Source organism: Sebastes fasciatus, chromosome 4 (assembly GCF_043250625.1).
Source record: "Sebastes fasciatus isolate fSebFas1 chromosome 4, fSebFas1.pri, whole genome shotgun sequence".
Classification (NCBI taxonomy): Eukaryota; Metazoa; Chordata; class Actinopteri; order Perciformes; family Sebastidae; genus Sebastes; species Sebastes fasciatus.
Genome location: NC_133798.1, coordinates 36,867,588 through 36,886,874, shown reverse-complemented (window position 1 = coordinate 36,886,874; position 19,287 = coordinate 36,867,588). Strand labels below are relative to the sequence as shown.

Sequence of the window (19,287 nt, the reverse complement as noted above, 5' to 3'; positions counted from 1 at the left end):
AGAGCGAGCACAAGCAACAGGACGTTGACTTTTGTTGCCTTAACGGCCACAGGTGTCGCTATTAACAAGTAATTTCTGATTCTTACATAGAGTCCCTTTAATGTTAAAAAAACCTCATGGATGTATAAAGAGAACTGGATGCAGCAGGCTCCTGTTCATTCCTATGAGAGTTGCTCAGTGGCGCATGAAGCCAAAATGGCTCTACTCTGCCTCTCAGCCCTCGGTCCAGCTGTGGTCTGGGGCTCATTCACATGAACGGAGGGAAGAAAATAACTCTGGATTCAGGTATTAGTGCATTTTCCAACTTTTAAGACCCAACAATTTGAATAAGTGTATTCAAGTGTTTGTACTGGGAAGATGATTTACGTCTCTTTCTCAAAGTAAGTCTATGGAAAAAAATCTTTTTGGGTCCAATGGCGTCCCATGACGGACACAGAAGTTGTAGTACCGCCGTTTGGCCACCACAAAAATTTGCTTCAACGCCCGGCGCTCTTCCGGGGGGGGGGCTTGGTTCACCTTAGCAAAGGTAGTTGTCAATCTCTAATGAGCCTGCATGTGACATAGGAAGGGGAGCCAAATCTGAATGGCTTGTTGAATCAAATGTTTTCTGATCTAGGCAGCCCACTGGGTTGTCTTATTTCACAGTTTGTTAGTAGGTAGGCACTCCAGATACCCAAGTCTATGTGCACAAGCACTGAAAAAGTGATTTTTTTTTCATGATATGTCACCTTTAAGTATTAAAGATGACCACAGCCATTGTGCTCTATGAAGGAGGGAACTGCAAACGTTTACTAGCCACCTTTCTCGTCCACATCAAGTGAATATTTGATACTAAAAAGAAAATCAACAAAATAACAAACCACGTAATCTGCTTGTCAATCATTTCATTACTTCAACAAGTCATTTTTCCATCTGCTGTTTTTCTTTCATCTCTCAGAGGAATGTTTTAATTAACTTTAAATTTAAAGCATGCCATAGTGTAACAGCCTGTATGAGGCCATTTGGAGAGCTAATCTGTAAAAATACAATGTTCAGCGCCCAGGGCTCATTGCACTTGAGCACAGAAGCATTTAAGTGGCTGAGATTTGAATACAGTGATATAACTTCATGTCGGAATAAGCACACCTGTACATGCACGTGGACGCATACTTACTGTAATGTGGAGAAGAAAATTAAGGTTCAATAGATGTAACAGGAGCTGAGATGACCGATTTAAATCAACATGAAAGTCATTGCTGAAGATTAGAGAGATTGTTCTCGTCACGATCGCCGCTTCTGTGAGCAATTATGTCGCCACACTGCACTTTCAACATGCGTTCACACAACATGATTATATGGCAGCGAGGATTTTTTTAATTTATTTTTAACCTGATACATGTACGCTTAATCCATCCTAATTCAGTTTTAATTGAACTGCATCAGTGCAGTAAGAGGACATTTCCACCTCTCATCAGGCACAGTGAGAACTGGATGTGTTCAGTGTGACCCAGGCATCACCCTGCTGACATGCAATCTCAGTCTGCTTGATATTCCCCGGCGGTGCTGTTGCTACAGACCCCTCAGGCAACGGTGTCGTGTCTCCGTTTCATATCCTGAATCCTCGTCGCTGCAACGTCGTAAAGGACAGCAAATATTGATCCTTCTTCTGTGGTACATGGTGGCGCTCACGTCTCAAACGAGCCTTTGTTTCTGATAAGGTGGCATCAGTGGGGAAAGGTCAACAAAATGTTGTCAGAAGAGCAACAGATAAGAGAATCTTGTACCTCAGGCTGCCTTAAGCCCTCAGACCTGACTTATATTAAAACATTATATAACTAGTTTGATTTATGATGCCTCTGCCACAGTGTGAAAAACACAGGATTTAATGAGGACTCTCCATTCTTGCTTGCTGAAAGCGAACCCAAAGGCAACTGTGTTAATAACGTTATTAAAATTTTATATCATTTGGTATCAAAAATCTGTTTTTCACAACTCTCTTAATGGTTACTGTTAAAATCCCTGATAGACAAGTGAACTGGCTTTGTAGTTCAAACCATGAACACACTTCATGTGTTATTTACACTCATTGTACATATGGATTATACAACGCGTGCTTCTGTTCAATTTAAACATGTCTGTTCAATCTCTCCTAATTTGTCTATTGTGGTGTGGTTTTGGTTTTAGTGCATCATTCTCTTCCATGCCTCTAGCTTTTAAATGTGACAGAAAGACTTATTGCCATTGGGTCATGCAGCAACATGTAGATGTTTGCATCTGACGCCCATTTTTATTTTTTTATTTAAATTTGAATAGCTTATTCTCATTCAAAACTGTACATATTCTCATATTTCTTTGAGAATAGGTGCAGGTCTGCTTTCAGAGAGGCTGATCAAAAGCATTAGTCTGAAATTAAAGGTGCTTTATATGATATCCAGAGCATTAAAAGGACTGTTTGTAAGAATCAGAAATGCTTGTTAACAGCGACACCTGTGGCCGTTAAGTCAACGAAAGTCAGCGTCCTGTTGCTCGTGACGTGTGTCGCCTCACTGTTTTGAGCGATGCTGGTTCATGTCTATGTAGAGCGAGCGAGCAGCAGGACGCTGACTTTCGTTGACTTAACGGCCACAGGTGTCGCTGTTAACAAGACATTTTCTCATTTTCATAGTGACTTGGTTATTTATTAATGGTGAGCAACAGGAATTTACGATACATCCATGCAACAGTTAAGCATGACTTAAGTTTATGTTTTGTACTCTTATTATGAATGGGTTTAACTCTAGTTGTATCTCTTCTAGATCAGGAGAAATGTGTTTATTTTCAGCAGATTACCCAGGGTGCACCCTGGCACTCTACTCATTTTTCTCCCCTCACCAGTTAAATGAATTGCATAAGGACACAAACACTGTGCCTGTGATGTAATACATTTTATTGAAGTAATTAACAATTGAAACAGCATGAAAATGATCAAACGCAAAGTTGTTAAAGTATAATTGTATGAAATGGTAAAATGCAAATTAAGCTTTCATCCTATCTGTATTGTGACTCTACTTCATGTGGAAAAAACATTTGGAAAATGATATACCATAAACACGGAATGGATTGCTCAGGAATCTTTATGAAATTGTGTCATTATGAAAAAAAAACTCAGAAAAAATGTATCACTGCTAGCACTGAGTTACTGGTAAATTGCAGGTCCATTCCAGGTCTGTATTGTTACTGTTATGCCCATTTGTCTGTGCTCAGCTGCTGGGAGACATACTGGCAGAAACACACCCCTCCCTCCAGGTGGCCAGTGGAGCTGGGCTGGGGAAAGGGAAAGTGTTTTTTAGCAAGGCAGCAGGCGTAACCTGATGAGAAGTAGAGCAGAGCTCTTTGAAACATGTCCTCAGCACAAACCTGCTCAGAAAATGTCTCTGCAAACTCATGTTTGCAACCGTCCAGAGAAACATACACCAGATGGATTTGTTTTGAATTGGACCGGAGACAGCCCATTAACACCTTCTCCTCACAGAGGATTGTGTTCGCCTGGCCTATAGCTTTCTGCATTTCCCTCAATATGTACTTATCATCATCATTCTTCCAGAGAATAATGTGAATTAATAACCCCAATGGAACACTGTAGAAACCAGAAATAGTGAACACCCATGCTGCAATCTGGTATGTGTCGTTCGGTGGGGGCAGACGGTGGGTAGCATCGAACATAGCTGTTGCAAATGTGTAAAAGAATAACAAGAGTACAACAAATGCTACGCCTATAAGGTAGATCAGTACCCTAACCCAGAGTGGGCGCAACCACACTTTATTTTGAGAGACACTGTTGATCATCCTCACAGCCTGTCTGTACTTCTCGTGGTCCTCAATGATCAGGCGTAGTTGGTCTGGCACCTCCATGTCACTGAACTGACCACAATCCCATGTATTGAATCCCTCATCATTGACAGCAATCAGAGGCTGCAGGGCCTTCCCGTTGTAGATAGAGGGAGGCTGGTAGGGCACCACAGTGGACCCTTGCAGCTCCTGGTTGGCGGTGCAGAGCACCTTGAGCAGCTTATTCTTAAAGTCGGGGTCGTTGGCCTCCAGGTAGGTGAGGTGGCAGAGGTGGAGAGGAACAGAGACTCCTGGCTCCAGCAGCACTGGGACGATGGGTTTCCTCTCCAGGCAGTCTCTGAACAAAGACATGTTGGCCTCCAGGAGACACCAGCGGCTCCTCACAAACTCTGGGCTGAGAACCAGCAGGACCTTCTGGCTCTCCTGGATGCAGTCGGACATGTTCTCCAACACGGTGCGGCCGGGAGTGAAGTCACGCTCGTGGTAGCAGACCTGCAGGCCGCATGACTCCAGCTGGTTGATGAGGGAGTGGGTCCACTGGTAGTCAGTGCTGCTGTAGCTGATGAAGACATGGTAACTCTCACCATCTCTCAGTGTGGGAGGAACACAAATAGAGGGAGACAGTGGGACAACAGGCTGTGACTGAATGTCTACAGTCTGCTGTTCATTGGCTCCATTATCTATGAAAACACTAAAGTGAGAAGAAAATATGATTTAGAAATGCAGAAATCTTTTTCAAAGATTTCATATAGCCATGTTTTTTATGTCAGCATAGCTCCAGGAGTCATTAAAAAGCACATTTAGAGGTCATCCTACTGCTCAGTGATCACACTGCTGCTCAGAATAATTCTTAAAATCTGGGTAAAGTAAAATCAGAGATTTATTTATAAGCACATTATACATGTTAGAAAATAAACGCTGAAAATGTGAAGAGACTGCTACTACTACAAATACAGTCAATCATTTCAAAACAGATAAACGCTTCTCAAAGTCACCCTGACACTCCCACATATAACACAGATGAAACGATTCCCGAACAAGTTTCGATTTGTTCTAAACATGAGTCATGTTACTAAAAGCTGATTACAAATGGCACAATATACTGTGAAATGAAGCTTAGACGGCAAAGAGTTTCAGTTGATTTCAGGTATAACAATATCCTAAACCTAAAAAGAATAATTCAAGCAACTCAGTGCTGCTCCAAATATACAATACACAGCCTATTTGTGTATAAAGAAGTAATCAAATAAGCTAAAGTACAAAGTTATTGAGAAAGATCCGTGACGTATAAAAAAAACTTGAAAAGTGTACATAACAGACAGAAAATGTTCATCAGTAAAGTAGATTCATAAAGAAAAAACAGCTTGATGACGTGTAAGCTTTCATACTTTCATTGATTTTTCTAAAACACAACAACAACAGAATCCTACTGCTCTTCTTAAGAGTGAAAACTATAATCCCCCTAAGAGGACAACATACAGTACACAGCATCGTACATCCATACCTGTTCATGATACAGTCAGTTCAAGCAAATGTAATAAAGAGTGATCGCACCGTGTGGATCAGCAGGAACTGAAAGTAAACTCAGGAAGCAGAAACTGGAAAACATCCTCACTGTTCTCCTCTCTCTGGTTTGTTAAAGTGACAGCCTCCGTTCTGATGTCTGAGGGGCTTCTAACATGAAGGAGGTTACTGTGCCTTTAACGGCTCTCAGTGGCTCGTTTTAGTCCGGACATTACATGTTGACTGGGGGATTTCTTTTATCAAATAGTAAAGACAAACATGTGGACACTGTTATGCCCATTGATCTGTGCTCAGCTGCTGGGAGACATACTGGCAGAAACACACCCCTCCCTCCAGGTGGCCAGTGGAGCTGGGTTGGGGAAAGGGAAAGTGTTTTTTAGCAAGGCAGCAGGCGTAACCTGATGAGAAGTAGAGCAGAGCTCTTTGAAACATGTCCTCAGCACAAACCTGCTCAGAAAATGTCTCTGCAAACTCATGTTTGCAACCGTCCAGAGAAACATACACCAGATGGATTTGTTTTGAATTGGACCGGAGACAGCCCATTAACACCTTCTCCTCACAGAGGATTATGTTCGCCTGGCCTGTAGCTTTCTGCATTTCCCTCAATATATACTTATCATCATCATTCTTCCAGAGAATAATGTGAATTAATAACCCCAATGGAACACTGTAGAAACCAGAAATAGTGAACACCCATGCTGCAATCTGGTATGTGTCGTTCGGTGGGGGCAGACGGTGGGTAGTACAGAACATAGCTGTTGGACCTGTGGAAAAGAATGCCAAGAATAAAACAAGTACTAAACCTATAAGGTAGATCAGTACCCTAACCCAGCGTGGGCGCCACCGCACTTTATTTTGAGAGACACTGTTGATCATCCTCACAGCCTGTCTGTACTTCTCGTGGTCCTCAATGATCAGGCGTAGTTGGTCTGGAACCTCCATGTCACTGAACTGACCACAATCCCATGTATGGAGTCCCTCATCATTGACAGCAATCAGAGGCTGCAGGGCCTTCCCGTTGTAGATAGAGGGAGGCTGGTAGGGCACCACAGTGGACCCTTGCAGCTCCTGGTTGGCGGTGCAGAGCACCTTGAGCAGCTTATTCTTAAAGTCGGGGTCGTTGGCCTCCAGGTAGGTGAGGTGGCAGAGGTGGAGAGGAACAGAGACTCCTGGCTCCAGCAGCACTGGGACGATGGGTTTCCTCTCCAGGCAGTCTCTGAACAAAGACATGTTGGCCTCCAGGAGACACCAGCGGCTCCTCACAAACTCTGGGCTGAGAACCAGCAGGACCTTCTGGCTCTCCTGGATGCAGTCGGACATGTTCTCCAACACGGTGCGGCCGGGAGTGAAGTCACGCTCGTGGTAGCAGACCTGCAGGCCGCATGACTCCAGCTGGTTGATGAGGGAGTGGGTCCACTGGTAGTCAGTGCTGCTGTAGCTGATGAAGACATGGTAACTCTCACCATCTCTCAGTGTGGGAGGAACACAAATAGAGGGAGACAGTGGGACAGCAGGCTGTGACTGAATATCTACAGTCTGCTGTTCATTGGCTCCATTATCTATGAAAACACTAAAGTGAGAAGAAAATATGATTTAGAAATGCAGAAATCTTTTTCAAAGATTTCATATAGCCATGTTTTTTATGTCAGCATAGCTCCAGGAGTCATTAAAAAGCACATTTAGAGGTCATCCTACTGCTCAGTGATCACACTGCTGCTCAGAATAATTCTTAAAATCTGGGTAAAGTAAAATCAGAGATTTATTTATAAGCACATTATACATGTTAGAAAATAAACGCTGAAAATGTGAAGAGACTGCTACTACTACAAAAGTCAATCATTTCAAAACAGATAAACGCTTCTCAAAGTCACCCTGACACTCCCACATATAACACAGATGAAACGATTCCCGAACAAGTTTCGATTTGTTCTAAACATGAGTCATGTTACTAAAAGCTGATTACAAATGGCACAATATACTGTGAAATGAAGCTTAGACGGCAAAGAGTTTCAGTTGATTTCAGGTATAACAATATCCTAAACCTAAAAAGAATAATTCAAGCAACTCAGTGCTGCTCCAAATATACAATACACAGCCTATTTGTGTATAAAGAAGTAATCAAATAAGCTAAAGTACAAAGTTATTGAGAAAGATCCGTGACGTATAAAAAAAACTTGAAAAGTGTACATAACAGACAGAAAATGTTCATCAGTAAAGTAGATTCATAAAGAAAAAACAGCTTTATGACATGTAAGCTTTCATACTTTCATTGATTTTTCTAAAACACAACAACAACAGAATCCTACTGCTCTTCTTAAGAGTGAAAACTATAATCCCCCTAAGAGGACAACATACAGTACACAGCATCGTACATCCATACCTGTTCATGATACAGTCAGTTCAAGCAAATGTAATAAAGAGTGATCGCACCGTGTGGATCAGCAGGAACTGAAAGTAAACTCAGGAAGCAGAAACTGGAAAACATCCTCACTGTTCTCCTCTCTCTGGTTTGTTAAAGTGACAGCCTCCGTTCTGATGTCTGAGGGGCTTCTAACATGAAGGAGGTTACTGTGCCTTTAATGGCTCTCAGTGGCTCGTTTTAGTCCAGACATTACATGTTGACTGGGGGATTTCTTTTATCAAATAGTAAAGACAAACATGTGGACACTGCTATGCCCATTGATCTGTGCTCAGCTGCTGGGAGACATACTGGCAGAAACACACCCCTCCCTCCAGGTGGCCAGTGGAGCTGGGTTGGGCAAAGGGAAAGTGTTTTTTAGCAAGGCAGCAGGCGTAACCTGATGAGAAGAAGAGCAGAGCTCTTTGAAACATGTCCTCAGCACAAACCTGCTCAGAAAATGTCTCTGCAAACTCATGTTTGCAACCGTCCAGAGAAACATACACCAGATGGATTTGTTTTGAATTGGACCGGCGACAGCCCATTAACACCTTCTCCTCACAGAGGATTGTGTTCGCCTGGCCTACAGCTTTCTGCATTTCCCTCAATATGTACTTTTCATCATCATTCTTCCAGAGAATAATGTGAATTAATAACCCCAATGGAACACTGTAGAAACCAGAAATAGTGAACACCCATGCTGCAATCTGGTATGGGTTGTCCGGTGGGGTCACACGGTGGGTAGTACAGAACATAGCTGTTGGACCTGTGGAAAAGAATGCCAAGAATAAAACAAGTACTAAACCTATAAGGTAGATCAGTACCCTAACCCAGCGTGGGCGCCACCGCACTTTATTTTGAGAGACACTGTTGATCATCCTCACAGCCTGTCTGTACTTCTCGTGGTCCTCAATGATCAGGCGTAGTTGGTCTGGAACCTCCATGTCACTGAACTGACCACAATCCCATGTATGGAGTCCCTCATCATTGACAGCAATCAGAGGCTGCAGGGCCTTCCCGTTGTAGATAGAGGGAGGCTGGTAGGGCACCACAGTGGACCCTTGCAGCTCCTGGTTGGCGGTGCAGAGCACCTTGAGCAGCTTATTCTTAAAGTCGGGGTCGTTGGCCTCCAGGTAGGTGAGGTGGCAGAGGTGGAGAGGAACAGAGACTCCTGGCTCCAGTAGCACTGGGACGATGGGTTTCCTCTCCAGGCAGTCTCTGAACAAAGACATGTTGGCCTCCAGGAGACACCAGCGGCTCCTCACAAACTCTGGGCTGAGAACCAGCAGGACCTTCTGGCTCTCCTGGATGCAGTCGGACATGTTCTCCAACACGGTGCGGCCGGGAGTGAAGTCACGCTCGTGGTAGCAGACCTGCAGGCCGCAGGACTCCAGCTGGTTGATGAGGGAGTGGGTCCACTGGTAGTCAGTGCTGCTGTAGCTGATGAAGACATGGTAACTCTCACCATCTCTCAGTGTGGGAGGAACACAAATAGAGGGAGACAGTGGGACAGCAGGCTGTGACTGAATGTCTGCAGTCTGCTGTTCATTGGCTCCATTATCTATGAAAACACTAAAGTGAGAAGAAAATATGATTTAGAAATGCAGGCATCTTTTTCAAAGATTTCTTATAGCCATGTTTTTCATGTCAGCATAGCTCCAAGAGCCATTAAAAAGCACATTTAAAGTTCATCCTACTGCTCAGTGATCACACTGCTGCTCAGAATAATTCTTAAAATCTGGATAAAGTAAAATCAGAGATTTATTTATAAGCACATTATACATGTTAGAAAATAAACGCTTCTCAAAGTCACCCTGACACTCCCACATATAACACAGATCAAATGATTCCCGAACAAGTTTAGATTTGTGCTGAACATGAGTCATATTACTACAATGCTGATTACAAATGGCACAATATACTGTAAAATGAATCCTAGACGGCAAAGATTTTCAGTTGATTTCAGGTATAACAATATCCTAAATCTAAAAAGAATAATTCAAGCAACTCAGTGCTGCTCCAAATATACAATATGCATCCTATTTGTGTATAAAGAAGTAATCAAATAACCAGAAGTACAAAGTTATTGAGAAAGATCCGTGACGTATAAAAAATACTTGAAAAGTGTACATAACAGACAGAAAATGTTCATCAGTAAAGTAGATTCATGAAGAAAAAACAGCTCGATGACATGTAAGCTTTCATACTTTCATCGATTTTTCTAAAACACAAATAAAAAACACAACAACAACAACAGAATCCTACTGCTCTTTTTAAGAGTGTGAACTATAATCCCACTAAGAGGACAACATACAGTACACAGCATCGTAAATCCATACCTGTTCATGATACAGTCAGTTCAAGCAAATGTAATAAAGAGTGATCGCACCGTGTGGATCAGCAGGAACTGAAAGTAAACTCAGGAATCAGAAATTGCGAAACATCCTCACTGTTCTCCTCTCTCTGGTTTGTTAAAGTGACAGCCTCCGTTCTGATGTCTGAGGGGCTTCTAACATGAAGGAGGTTACTGTGCCTTTAATGGCTCTCATTGGCTCGTTTTAGTCCGGACATTACATGTTGACTGGGGGATTTCTTTTATCAAATAGTAAAGACAAACATGTGGACACTTCTATGCCCATTGATCTGTGCTCAGCTGCTGGGAGACATACTGGCAGAAACACACCCCTCCCTCCAGGTGGCCAGTGGAGCTGGGCTGGGCAAAGGGAAAGTGTTTTTTAGCAAGGCAGCAGGCGTAACCTGATGAGAAGAAGAGCAGAGCTCTTTGAAACATGTCCTCAGCACAAACCTGCTCAGAAAATGTCTCTGCAAACTCATGTTTGCAACCGTCCAGAGAAACATACACCAGATAGATTTGTTTTGAATTGGACCGGCGACAGCCCATTAACACCTTCTCCTCACAGAGGATTGTGTTCGCCTGGCCTACAGCTTTCTGCATTTCCCTCAAAATGTACTTCTCATCGTCCTTCTTCCAGAGAATAATGTGAATTAACAACCCCAATGGAACACTGTAGAAACCAGAAATAGTGAACACCCATGCTCAATCTGGTATGGGTTGTCCGGTGGGGTCACACGGTGGGTAGTACAGAATGTACCTGTTAGAGCTGTGGAAAGGAATGCAAAGAATAAAACAAGTGCTAAACCTATGAGGTAGATCAGTACCCTAACCCAGAGTGGGCGCCACCGCACTTTATCTTGAGAGACACTGTTGATCATCCTCACAGCCTGTCTGTACTTCTCGTGGTCCTCAATGATCAGGCGTAGTTGGTCTGGAACCTCCATGTCACTGAACTGACCACAATCCCATGTATGGAATCCCTCATCATTGACAGCAATCAGAGGCTGCAGGGCCTTCCCGTTGTAGATAGAGGGAGGCTGGTAGGGCACCACAGTGGACCCTTGCAGCTCCTGGTTGGCGGTGCAGAGCACTTTGAGCAGCTTATTCTTAAAGTCGGGGTCGTTGACCTCCAGGTAGGTGAGGTGGCAGAGGTGGAGAGGAACAGAGACTCCTGGCTCCAGCAGCACTGGGACGATGGGTTTCCTCTCCAGGCAGTCTCTGAACAAAGACATGTTGGCCTCCAGGAGACACCAGCGGCTCCTCACAAACTCTGGGCTGAGAACCAGCAGGACCTTCTGGCTCTCCTGGATGCAGTCGGACATGTTCTCCAACACGGTGCGGCCGGGAGTGAAGTCACGCTCGTGGTAGCAGACCTGCAGGCCGCATGACTCCAGCTGGTTGATGAGGGAGTGGGTCCACTGGTAGTCAGTGCTGCTGTAGCTGATGAAGACATGGTAACTCTCACCATCTCTCAGTGTGGGAGGAACACAAATAGAGGGAGACAGTGGGACAGCAGGCTGTGACTGAATGTCTGCAGTCTGCTGTTCATTGGCTCCATTATCTATGAAAACACTAAAGTGAGAAGAAAATATGATTTAGAAATGCAGGTATCTTTTTCAAAGATTTCATAAAGCCATGTTTTTCATGTCAGCATAGCTCCAAGAGTCATTAAAAAGCACATTTAAAGTTCATCCTACTGCTCAGTGATCACACTGCTGCTCAGAATAATTCTTTAAAATCTGGGAAAAGTAAAATCAAAGATTTATTTCTAAGCACATTATACATGTTAGAAAATAAACGCTGAAAATGTGAAGAGACTGCTACTACTACAAATACAGTCAATCATTTCAAAACAGATAAACGCTTCTCAAAGTCACCCTGACACTCCCACATATAACACAGATCAAATGATTCCCGAACAAGTTTAGATTTGTTGTAAACATGAGTCATGTTACTACAATGCTGATTACAAATAGCACAATATACTGTAAAATGAATCCTAGACAGCAAAGATTTTCAGTTGATTTCAGGTATAACAATATCCTAAATCTAAAAAGAATAATTCAAGCAACTCAGTGCTGCTCCAAATATACAATACGCATCCTATTTGTGTATAAAGAAGTAATCAAATAACCAGAAGTACAAAGTTATTGAGAAAGATCCATGTTGTATAAAAAATACTTGAAAAGTGTACATAACAGACAGAAAATGTTCATCAGTAAAGTAGATTCATGAAGAAAAAACAGCTCGATGACATGTAAGCTTTCATACTAAAAACACAACAACAACAACAGAATCCTACTGCTCTTCTTAAGAGTGAAAACTATAATCCCACTAAGAGGACAACATACAGTACACAGCATCGTACATCCATACCTGTTCATGATACAGTCAGTTCAAGCAAATGTAATAAAGAGTGATCGCACCGTGTGGATCAGCAAGAAATGAAAGTAAACTCAGGAAGCAGAAAATGCAAAACATCCTCACTGTTCTCCTCTCTCTGGTTTGTTAAAGCGACAGCCTCCGTTCTGATGTCTGGGGGGCTTCTAACATGAAGGAGGTTACTGTGCCTTTAACGGCTCTCGGTGGCTCGTTTTAGTCCGGACATTACATGTTGACTGGGGGATTTGTTTTATCAAATAGTAAAGACAAACATGTGGACACTGTTATGCCCATTGATCTGTGCTCAGCTGCTGGGAGACATACTGGCAGAAACACACCCCTCCCTCCAGGTGGCCAGTGGAGCTGGGCTGGGCAAAGGGAAAGTGTTTTTTAGCAAGGCAGCAGGCGTAACCTGATGAGAAGAAGAGCAGAGCTCTTTGAAACATGTCCTCAGCACAAACCTGCTCCGAAAATGTCTCTGCAAACTCATGTTTGCAACCGTCCAGAGAAACATACACCAGATAGATTTGTTTTTAATTGGACCGGAGACAGCCCATTAACACCTTCTCCTCACAGAGGATTATGTTCGCCTGGCCTATAACTTTCTGCAATTCCCTCAATATGTACGTCAATTGATCATTTTTCCAGAGACCAATCTCCATAAACAAACACAATGGAACACAGATGACACAAACATCAAATAGCGCCGGAAGATTTGTCTTCATAACCTTTGATGAATCTAGTTTAAAACAACTTATTATCATGATTGAGAGAAATATAAAACCGATAACAGGCATCAGTGCTCTACGCCAGAGGGAGAACATTATATTTTGAGAGACACGGTTGATCATCCTCACAGCCTGTCTGTACTTCTGTTTGTCCTCAATGATCAGGCGCAGTTGGTCTGGCACGTCCATGTCACTGTACTGACCACATTGCCATTTTTTGAGTCCCTCCTTATTGACAGCAATCAGAGGCTGCAGGGCCTTCCCGTTGTAGATAGAGGGAGGCTGGTAGGGCACCACAGTGGACCCTTGCAGCTCCTGGTTGGCGGTGCAGAGCACCTTGAGCAGCTTATTCTTAAAGTCAGGGTCGTTGGCCTCCAGGTAGGTGAGGTGGCAGAGGTGGAGAGGAACAGAGACTCCTGGCTCCAGCAGCACTGGGACGATGGGTTTCCTCTCCAGGCAGTCTCTGAACAAAGACATGTTGTCCTCCAGGAGACACCAGCGGCTCCTCACAAACTCTGGGCTGAGAACCAGCAGGACCTTCTGGCTCTCCTGGATGCAGTCGGACATGTTCTCCAACACGGTGCGGCCGGGAGTGAAGTCACGCTCGTGGTAGCAGACCTGCAGGCCGCAGGACTCCAGCTGGTTGATGAGGGAGTGGGTCCACTGGTAGTCAGTGCTGCTGTAGCTGATGAAGACATGGTAACTCTCACCATCTCTCAGTGTGGGAGGAACACAAATAGACGGAGACAGTGGGACAGCAGGCTGTGACTGAATGTCTGCAGTCTGCTGTTCATTGGCTCCATTATCTATGAAAACACTAAAGTGAGAAGAAAATATGATTTAGAAATGCAGGTATCTTTTTCAAAGATTTCATATAGCCATGTTTTTCATGTCAGCATAGCTCCAAGAGTCATTAAAAAGCACATTTAGAGGTCATCCTACTGCTCAGTGATCACACTGCTGCTCAGAATAATTCTTAAAAATCTGGGAAAAGTAAAATCAGATTTATTTATAAGCACATTATACATGTTAGAAAATAAACGCTGGAAATGTGAAAAGACTGCTACTACTACAAATACAGTCAATCATTTCAAAACAGATAAACGCTTCTCAAAGTCCGCTGACATTCCCACATATAACACAGATCAAATGATTCCCGAACAAGTTAAATTTGTGCTGAACATGAGTCTTTTTTACTAAAGGCTGATTACAAATGGCACAATATACTGTAAGATGAAGCCTAGACAGCAAAGATTTTCAGTTGATTTCAGGTATAACAATATCCTAAATCTAAAAAGAATAATTCAAGCAACTCAGTGCTGCTCCAAATATACAATACGCATCCTATTTGTGTATAAAGAAGTAATCAAATAAGATAAAGTACAAAGTTATTGAGAAAGATCCATGATGTATAAAAAAACTTGAAAAGTGTACATAACAGACAGAAAATGTTCATCAGTAAAGTAGATTCATAAAGAAAAAACAGCTCGATGACGTTTAAGCTTTCATACTTTCATTTATTTTTCTAAAACACAACAACAACAGAATCCTACTGCTCTTTTTAAGAGTGAAAACTATAACCCCACTAAGAGGACAACATACAGTACACAGCATCGTACATCCATACCTGTTCATGATACAGTCAGTTCAAGCAAATGTATTAAAGAGTGATCGCACCGTGTGGATCAGCAAGAACTGAAAGTAAACTCAGGAAGCAGAAACTGGAAAACATCCTCACTGTTCTCCTCTCTCTGGTTTGTTAAAGCGACAGCCTCCGTTCTGATGTCTGAGGGGCTTCTAACATGAAGGAGGTTACTGTGCCTTTAACAGCTCTCAGTGGCTCGTTTTAGTCCAGACATTACATGTTGACTGGGGGATTTGTTTTATCAAATAGTAAAGACAAACATGTGGACACTGTTATTCCCATTGATCTGTGCTCAGCTGCTGGGAGACATACTGGCAGAAACACACCCCTCCCTCCAGGTGGCCAGTGGAGCTGGGCTGGGCAAAGGGAAAGTGTTTTTTAGCAAGGCAGCAGGCGTAACCTGATGAGAAGTAGAGCAGATCTCTTTGAAACATGTCCTCAGCACAAACCTGCTCAGAAAATGTCTCTGTAAACTCATGTTTGCAACCGTCCAGAGAAACATACACCAGATAGATTTGTTTTGAATTGGACCAACAGCCCATTAACACCTTCTCCTCACAGAGGATTGTGTTCGCCTGACCTACAGCTTTCTGCATTTCCTTCAATATGTACTTCAATTGATCATTTTCCCAGAAACTAATCTCAATAATGCAACTCAAAAAAACACAGCAGAGACAAACAATAAAGAGTGGCCAAAGATTTGTGTTCTTGCCTTTTGATAAATCTTCAGGCAACGAAATTATAGCATATACTAATAGAGCCATCATAAGTACGATCAATATTCCAGCGATAACAGGCACCAGTGCTCTATGCCAGAGGGAGAGCACTTTATTTTGAGAGACACGGTTGATCATCCTCACAGCCTGTCTGTACTTCTGTTTGTCCTCAATGATCAGGCGCAGTTGGTCTGGCACGTCCATATCACTGTACTGACCACATTGCCATTTTTTGAGTCCCTCCTTATTGACAGCAATCAGAGGCTGCAGGGCCTTCCCGTTGTAGATAGAGGGAGGCTGGTAGGGCACCACAGTGGACCCTTGCAGCTCCTGGTTGGCGGTGCAGAGCACCTTGAGCAGCTTATTCTTAAAGTCGGGGTCGTTGGCCTCCAGGTAGGTGAGGTGGCAGAGGTGGAGAGGAACAGAGACTCCTGGCTCCAGCAGCACTGGGACGATGGGTTTCCTCTCCAGGCAGTCTCTGAACAAAGACATGTTGGCCTCCAGGAGACACCAGCGGCTCCTCACAAACTCTGGGCTGAGAACCAGCAGGACCTTCTGGCTCTCCTGGATGCAGTCGGACATGTTCTCCAACACGGTGCGGCCGGGAGTGAAGTCACGCTCGTGGTAGCAGACCTGCAGGCCGCAGGACTCCAGCTGGTTGATGAGGGAGTGGGTCCACTGGTAGTCAGTGCTGCTGTAGCTGATGAAGACATGGTAACTCTCACCATCTCTCAGTGTGGGAGGAACACAAATAGAGGGAGACAGTGGGACAGCAGGCTGTGACTGAATGTCTGCAGTCTGCTGTTCATTGGCTCCATTATCTATGAAAACACTAAAGTGAGAAGAAAATATGATTTAGAAATGCAGATATCTTTTTCAAAGATTTCATATAGCCATGTTTTTTATGTCAGCATAGCTCCAAGAGTCATTAAAAAGCACATTTAAAGTTCATCCTACTGCTCAGTGATCACACTGCTGCTCAGAATAATTCTTAAAATCTGGGAAAAGTCAAATCAGAGATTTATTTATAAGCACATTATACATGTTAGAAAATAAACGCTTCTCAAAGTCACCCTGACACTCCCACATATAACACAGATCAAACGATTCCCGAACAAGTTTAGATTTGTGCTGAACATGAGTCATGTTACTACAATGCTGATTACAAATGGCACAATATACTGTAAAATGAAGCCTAGAGGGCAAAGAGTTTCAGTTGATTTCAGGTATAACAATATCCTAAATCTAAAAAGAATAATTCAAGCAACTCAGTGCTGCTCCAAATATACAATACGCATCCTATTTGTGTATAAAGAAGTAATCAAATAACCAGAAGTACAAAGTTATTGAGAAATATCCATGACGTATAAAAAATACTTGAAAAGTGTACATAACAGACAGAAAATGTTCATCAGTCAAATAGATTCATAAAGAAAAAACAGCTTGATGACATGTAAGCTTTCATACTAAAAACACAACAACAGCAGAATCCTACTGCTCTTTTTAAGAGTGAAAACTATAATCCCACTAAGAGGACAACATACAGTACACAGCATCGTACATTCATACCTGTTCATGATACAGTCAGTTCAAGCAAATGTAATAAAGAGTGATCGCACCGTGTGGATCAGCAAGAAATGAAAGTAAACTCAGGAATCAGAAACTGAAAAACATCCTCACTGTTCTCCTCTCTCTGGTTTGTTAAAGCGACAGCCTCCGTTCTGATGTCTGAGGGGCTTCTAACATGAAGGAGGTTACTGTGCCTTTAACGGCTCTCAGTGGCTCGTTTTAGTCCGGACATTACATGTTGACTGGGGGATTCCTTTAATCAAATAGTGAAGACAAACATGTGGACACTTTTATGACCATTGATGTGCTCTGCTGCTGGGAGACATACTGGCAGAAACACACCCCTCCCTCCAGGTGGCCAGTGGAGCTGGGCTGGGCAAAGGGAAAGTGTTTTTTAGCAAGGCAGCAGGCGTAACCTGATGAGAAGCGGAGCAGATCTCTTTGAAACATGTCCTCAACACAAACCTGCTCAGAAAATGTCTCTGCAAACTCATGTTTGCAACCGTCCAGAGAAACATACACCAGATAGATTTCTGAATTAGACCAACAGCCCATTAACACCTTCTCCTCACAGAGGATTGTGTTTGCCTGGCCTGTAGCTTTCTGCATTTTCCTCACTATGTTCTTCAACTGATTATTTTCCCAGCGAGTAACCTTTATAACAGAAAACACTACAATACAGAGACCAACAATAAATGGCACCCAAAGTTGCGTGTTCTCACCTTTCAATTGGCTAACTATTAACATACCTATCCCGTATAAAGTTAGAAATATCACAGAGATGACCGTTATTGTATATAAAGCAAAATAATACAGTCTCCTACACCACAATGGGCGCACTTTATTTTGAGAGACACTGTTGATCATCCTCACAGCCTGTCTGTACTTCTGTTTGTCCTCAATGATCAAGCGCAGTTGGTCTGGCACGTCCATGTCACTGAACTGACCACAATCCCATTTATTGAGTCCTTCCTTATTGACAGCAATCAGAGGCTGCAGGGCCTTCCCGTTGTAGATAGAGGGAGGCTGGTAGGGCACCACAGTGGACCCTTGCAGCTCCTGGTTGGCGGTGCAGAGCACCTTGAGCAGCTTATTCTTAAAGTCGGGGTCGTTGGCCTCCAGGTAGGTGAGGTGGCAGAGGTGGAGAGGAACAGAGACTCCTGGCTCCAGCAGCACTGGGACGATGGGTTTCCTCTCCAGGCAGTCTCTGAACAAAGACATGTTGGCCTCCAGGAGACACCAGCGGCTCCTCACAAACTCTGGGCTGAGAACCAGCAGGACCTTCTGGCTCTCCTGGATGCAGTCGGACATGTTCTCCAACACGGTGCGGCCGGGAGTGAAGTCACGCTCGTGGTAGCAGACCTGCAGGCCGCAGGACTCCAGCTGGTTGATGAGGGAGTGGGTCCACTGGTAGTCAGTGCTGCTGTAGCTGATGAAGACATGGTAACTCTCACCATCTCTCAGTGTGGGAGGAACACAAATAGAGGGAGACAGTGGGACAGCAGGCTGTGACTGAATGTCTGCAGTCTGCTGTTCATTGGCTCCATTATCTATGAAAACACTAAAGTGAGAAGAAAATATGATTTAGAAATGCAGGCATCTTTTTCAAAGATTTCTTATAGCCATGTTTTTCATGTCAGCATAGCTCCAAGAGTCATTAAAAAACACATTTAAAGTTCATCCTACTGCTCAGTGATCACACTGCTGCTCAGAATAATTCTTAAAATCTGGATAAAGTCAAATCAGAGATTTATTTATAAGCACATTATACATGTTAGAAAATAAACGCTTCTCAAAGTCACCCTGACACTCCCACATATAACACAGATCAAATGATTCCCGAACAAGTTTAGGTTTGTGCTGAACATGAGTCATGTTACTACAATGCTGATTACAAATGGCACAATATACTGTAAAATGAAGCCTAGAGGGCAAAGATTTTCAGTTGATTTCAGGTATAACAATATCCTAAATCTTTAAAGAATAATTCAAGCAACTCAGTGCTGCTCCAAATATACAATACGCATCCTATTTGTGTATAAAGAAGTAATCAAATAACCAAAAGTACAAAGTTATTGAGAAAGATCTATGATGTATAAAAAAACTTGAAAAGTGTACATAACAGACAGAAAATGTTCATCAGTAAAGTAGATTCATGAAGA

The 19,287-nt window shown here is 43.1% G+C and overlaps 2 protein-coding genes across 2 annotated transcripts; both read right to left on the bottom strand.

Moving 5' to 3' along the window:
• Window positions 1-2,888: 2,888 nt before the first annotated feature.
• Window positions 2,889-13,537, bottom strand: LOC141766811 (uncharacterized). Its single transcript, XM_074633973.1, has 5 exons — window positions 12,462-13,537; window positions 10,069-11,657; window positions 7,712-9,301; window positions 5,312-6,901; window positions 2,889-4,498 (listed from the first exon to the last, which is right to left on the bottom strand). The coding sequence occupies exons 4-5, from the start codon at window positions 5,317-5,319 to the stop codon at window positions 3,199-3,201; spliced, it is 1,308 nt and encodes a 435-aa protein (XP_074490074.1). The 5' UTR covers window positions 5,320-6,901; window positions 7,712-9,301; window positions 10,069-11,657; window positions 12,462-13,537; the 3' UTR covers window positions 2,889-3,198.
• Window positions 13,538-14,196: 659 nt separating this feature from the next.
• On the bottom strand, window positions 14,197-18,707 carry LOC141766810 (uncharacterized). Its single transcript, XM_074633972.1, has 2 exons — window positions 17,126-18,707; window positions 14,197-16,388 (listed from the first exon to the last, which is right to left on the bottom strand). The coding sequence occupies exons 1-2, from the start codon at window positions 17,131-17,133 to the stop codon at window positions 15,113-15,115; spliced, it is 1,284 nt and encodes a 427-aa protein (XP_074490073.1). The 5' UTR covers window positions 17,134-18,707; the 3' UTR covers window positions 14,197-15,112.
• Window positions 18,708-19,287: the final 580 nt, after the last annotated feature.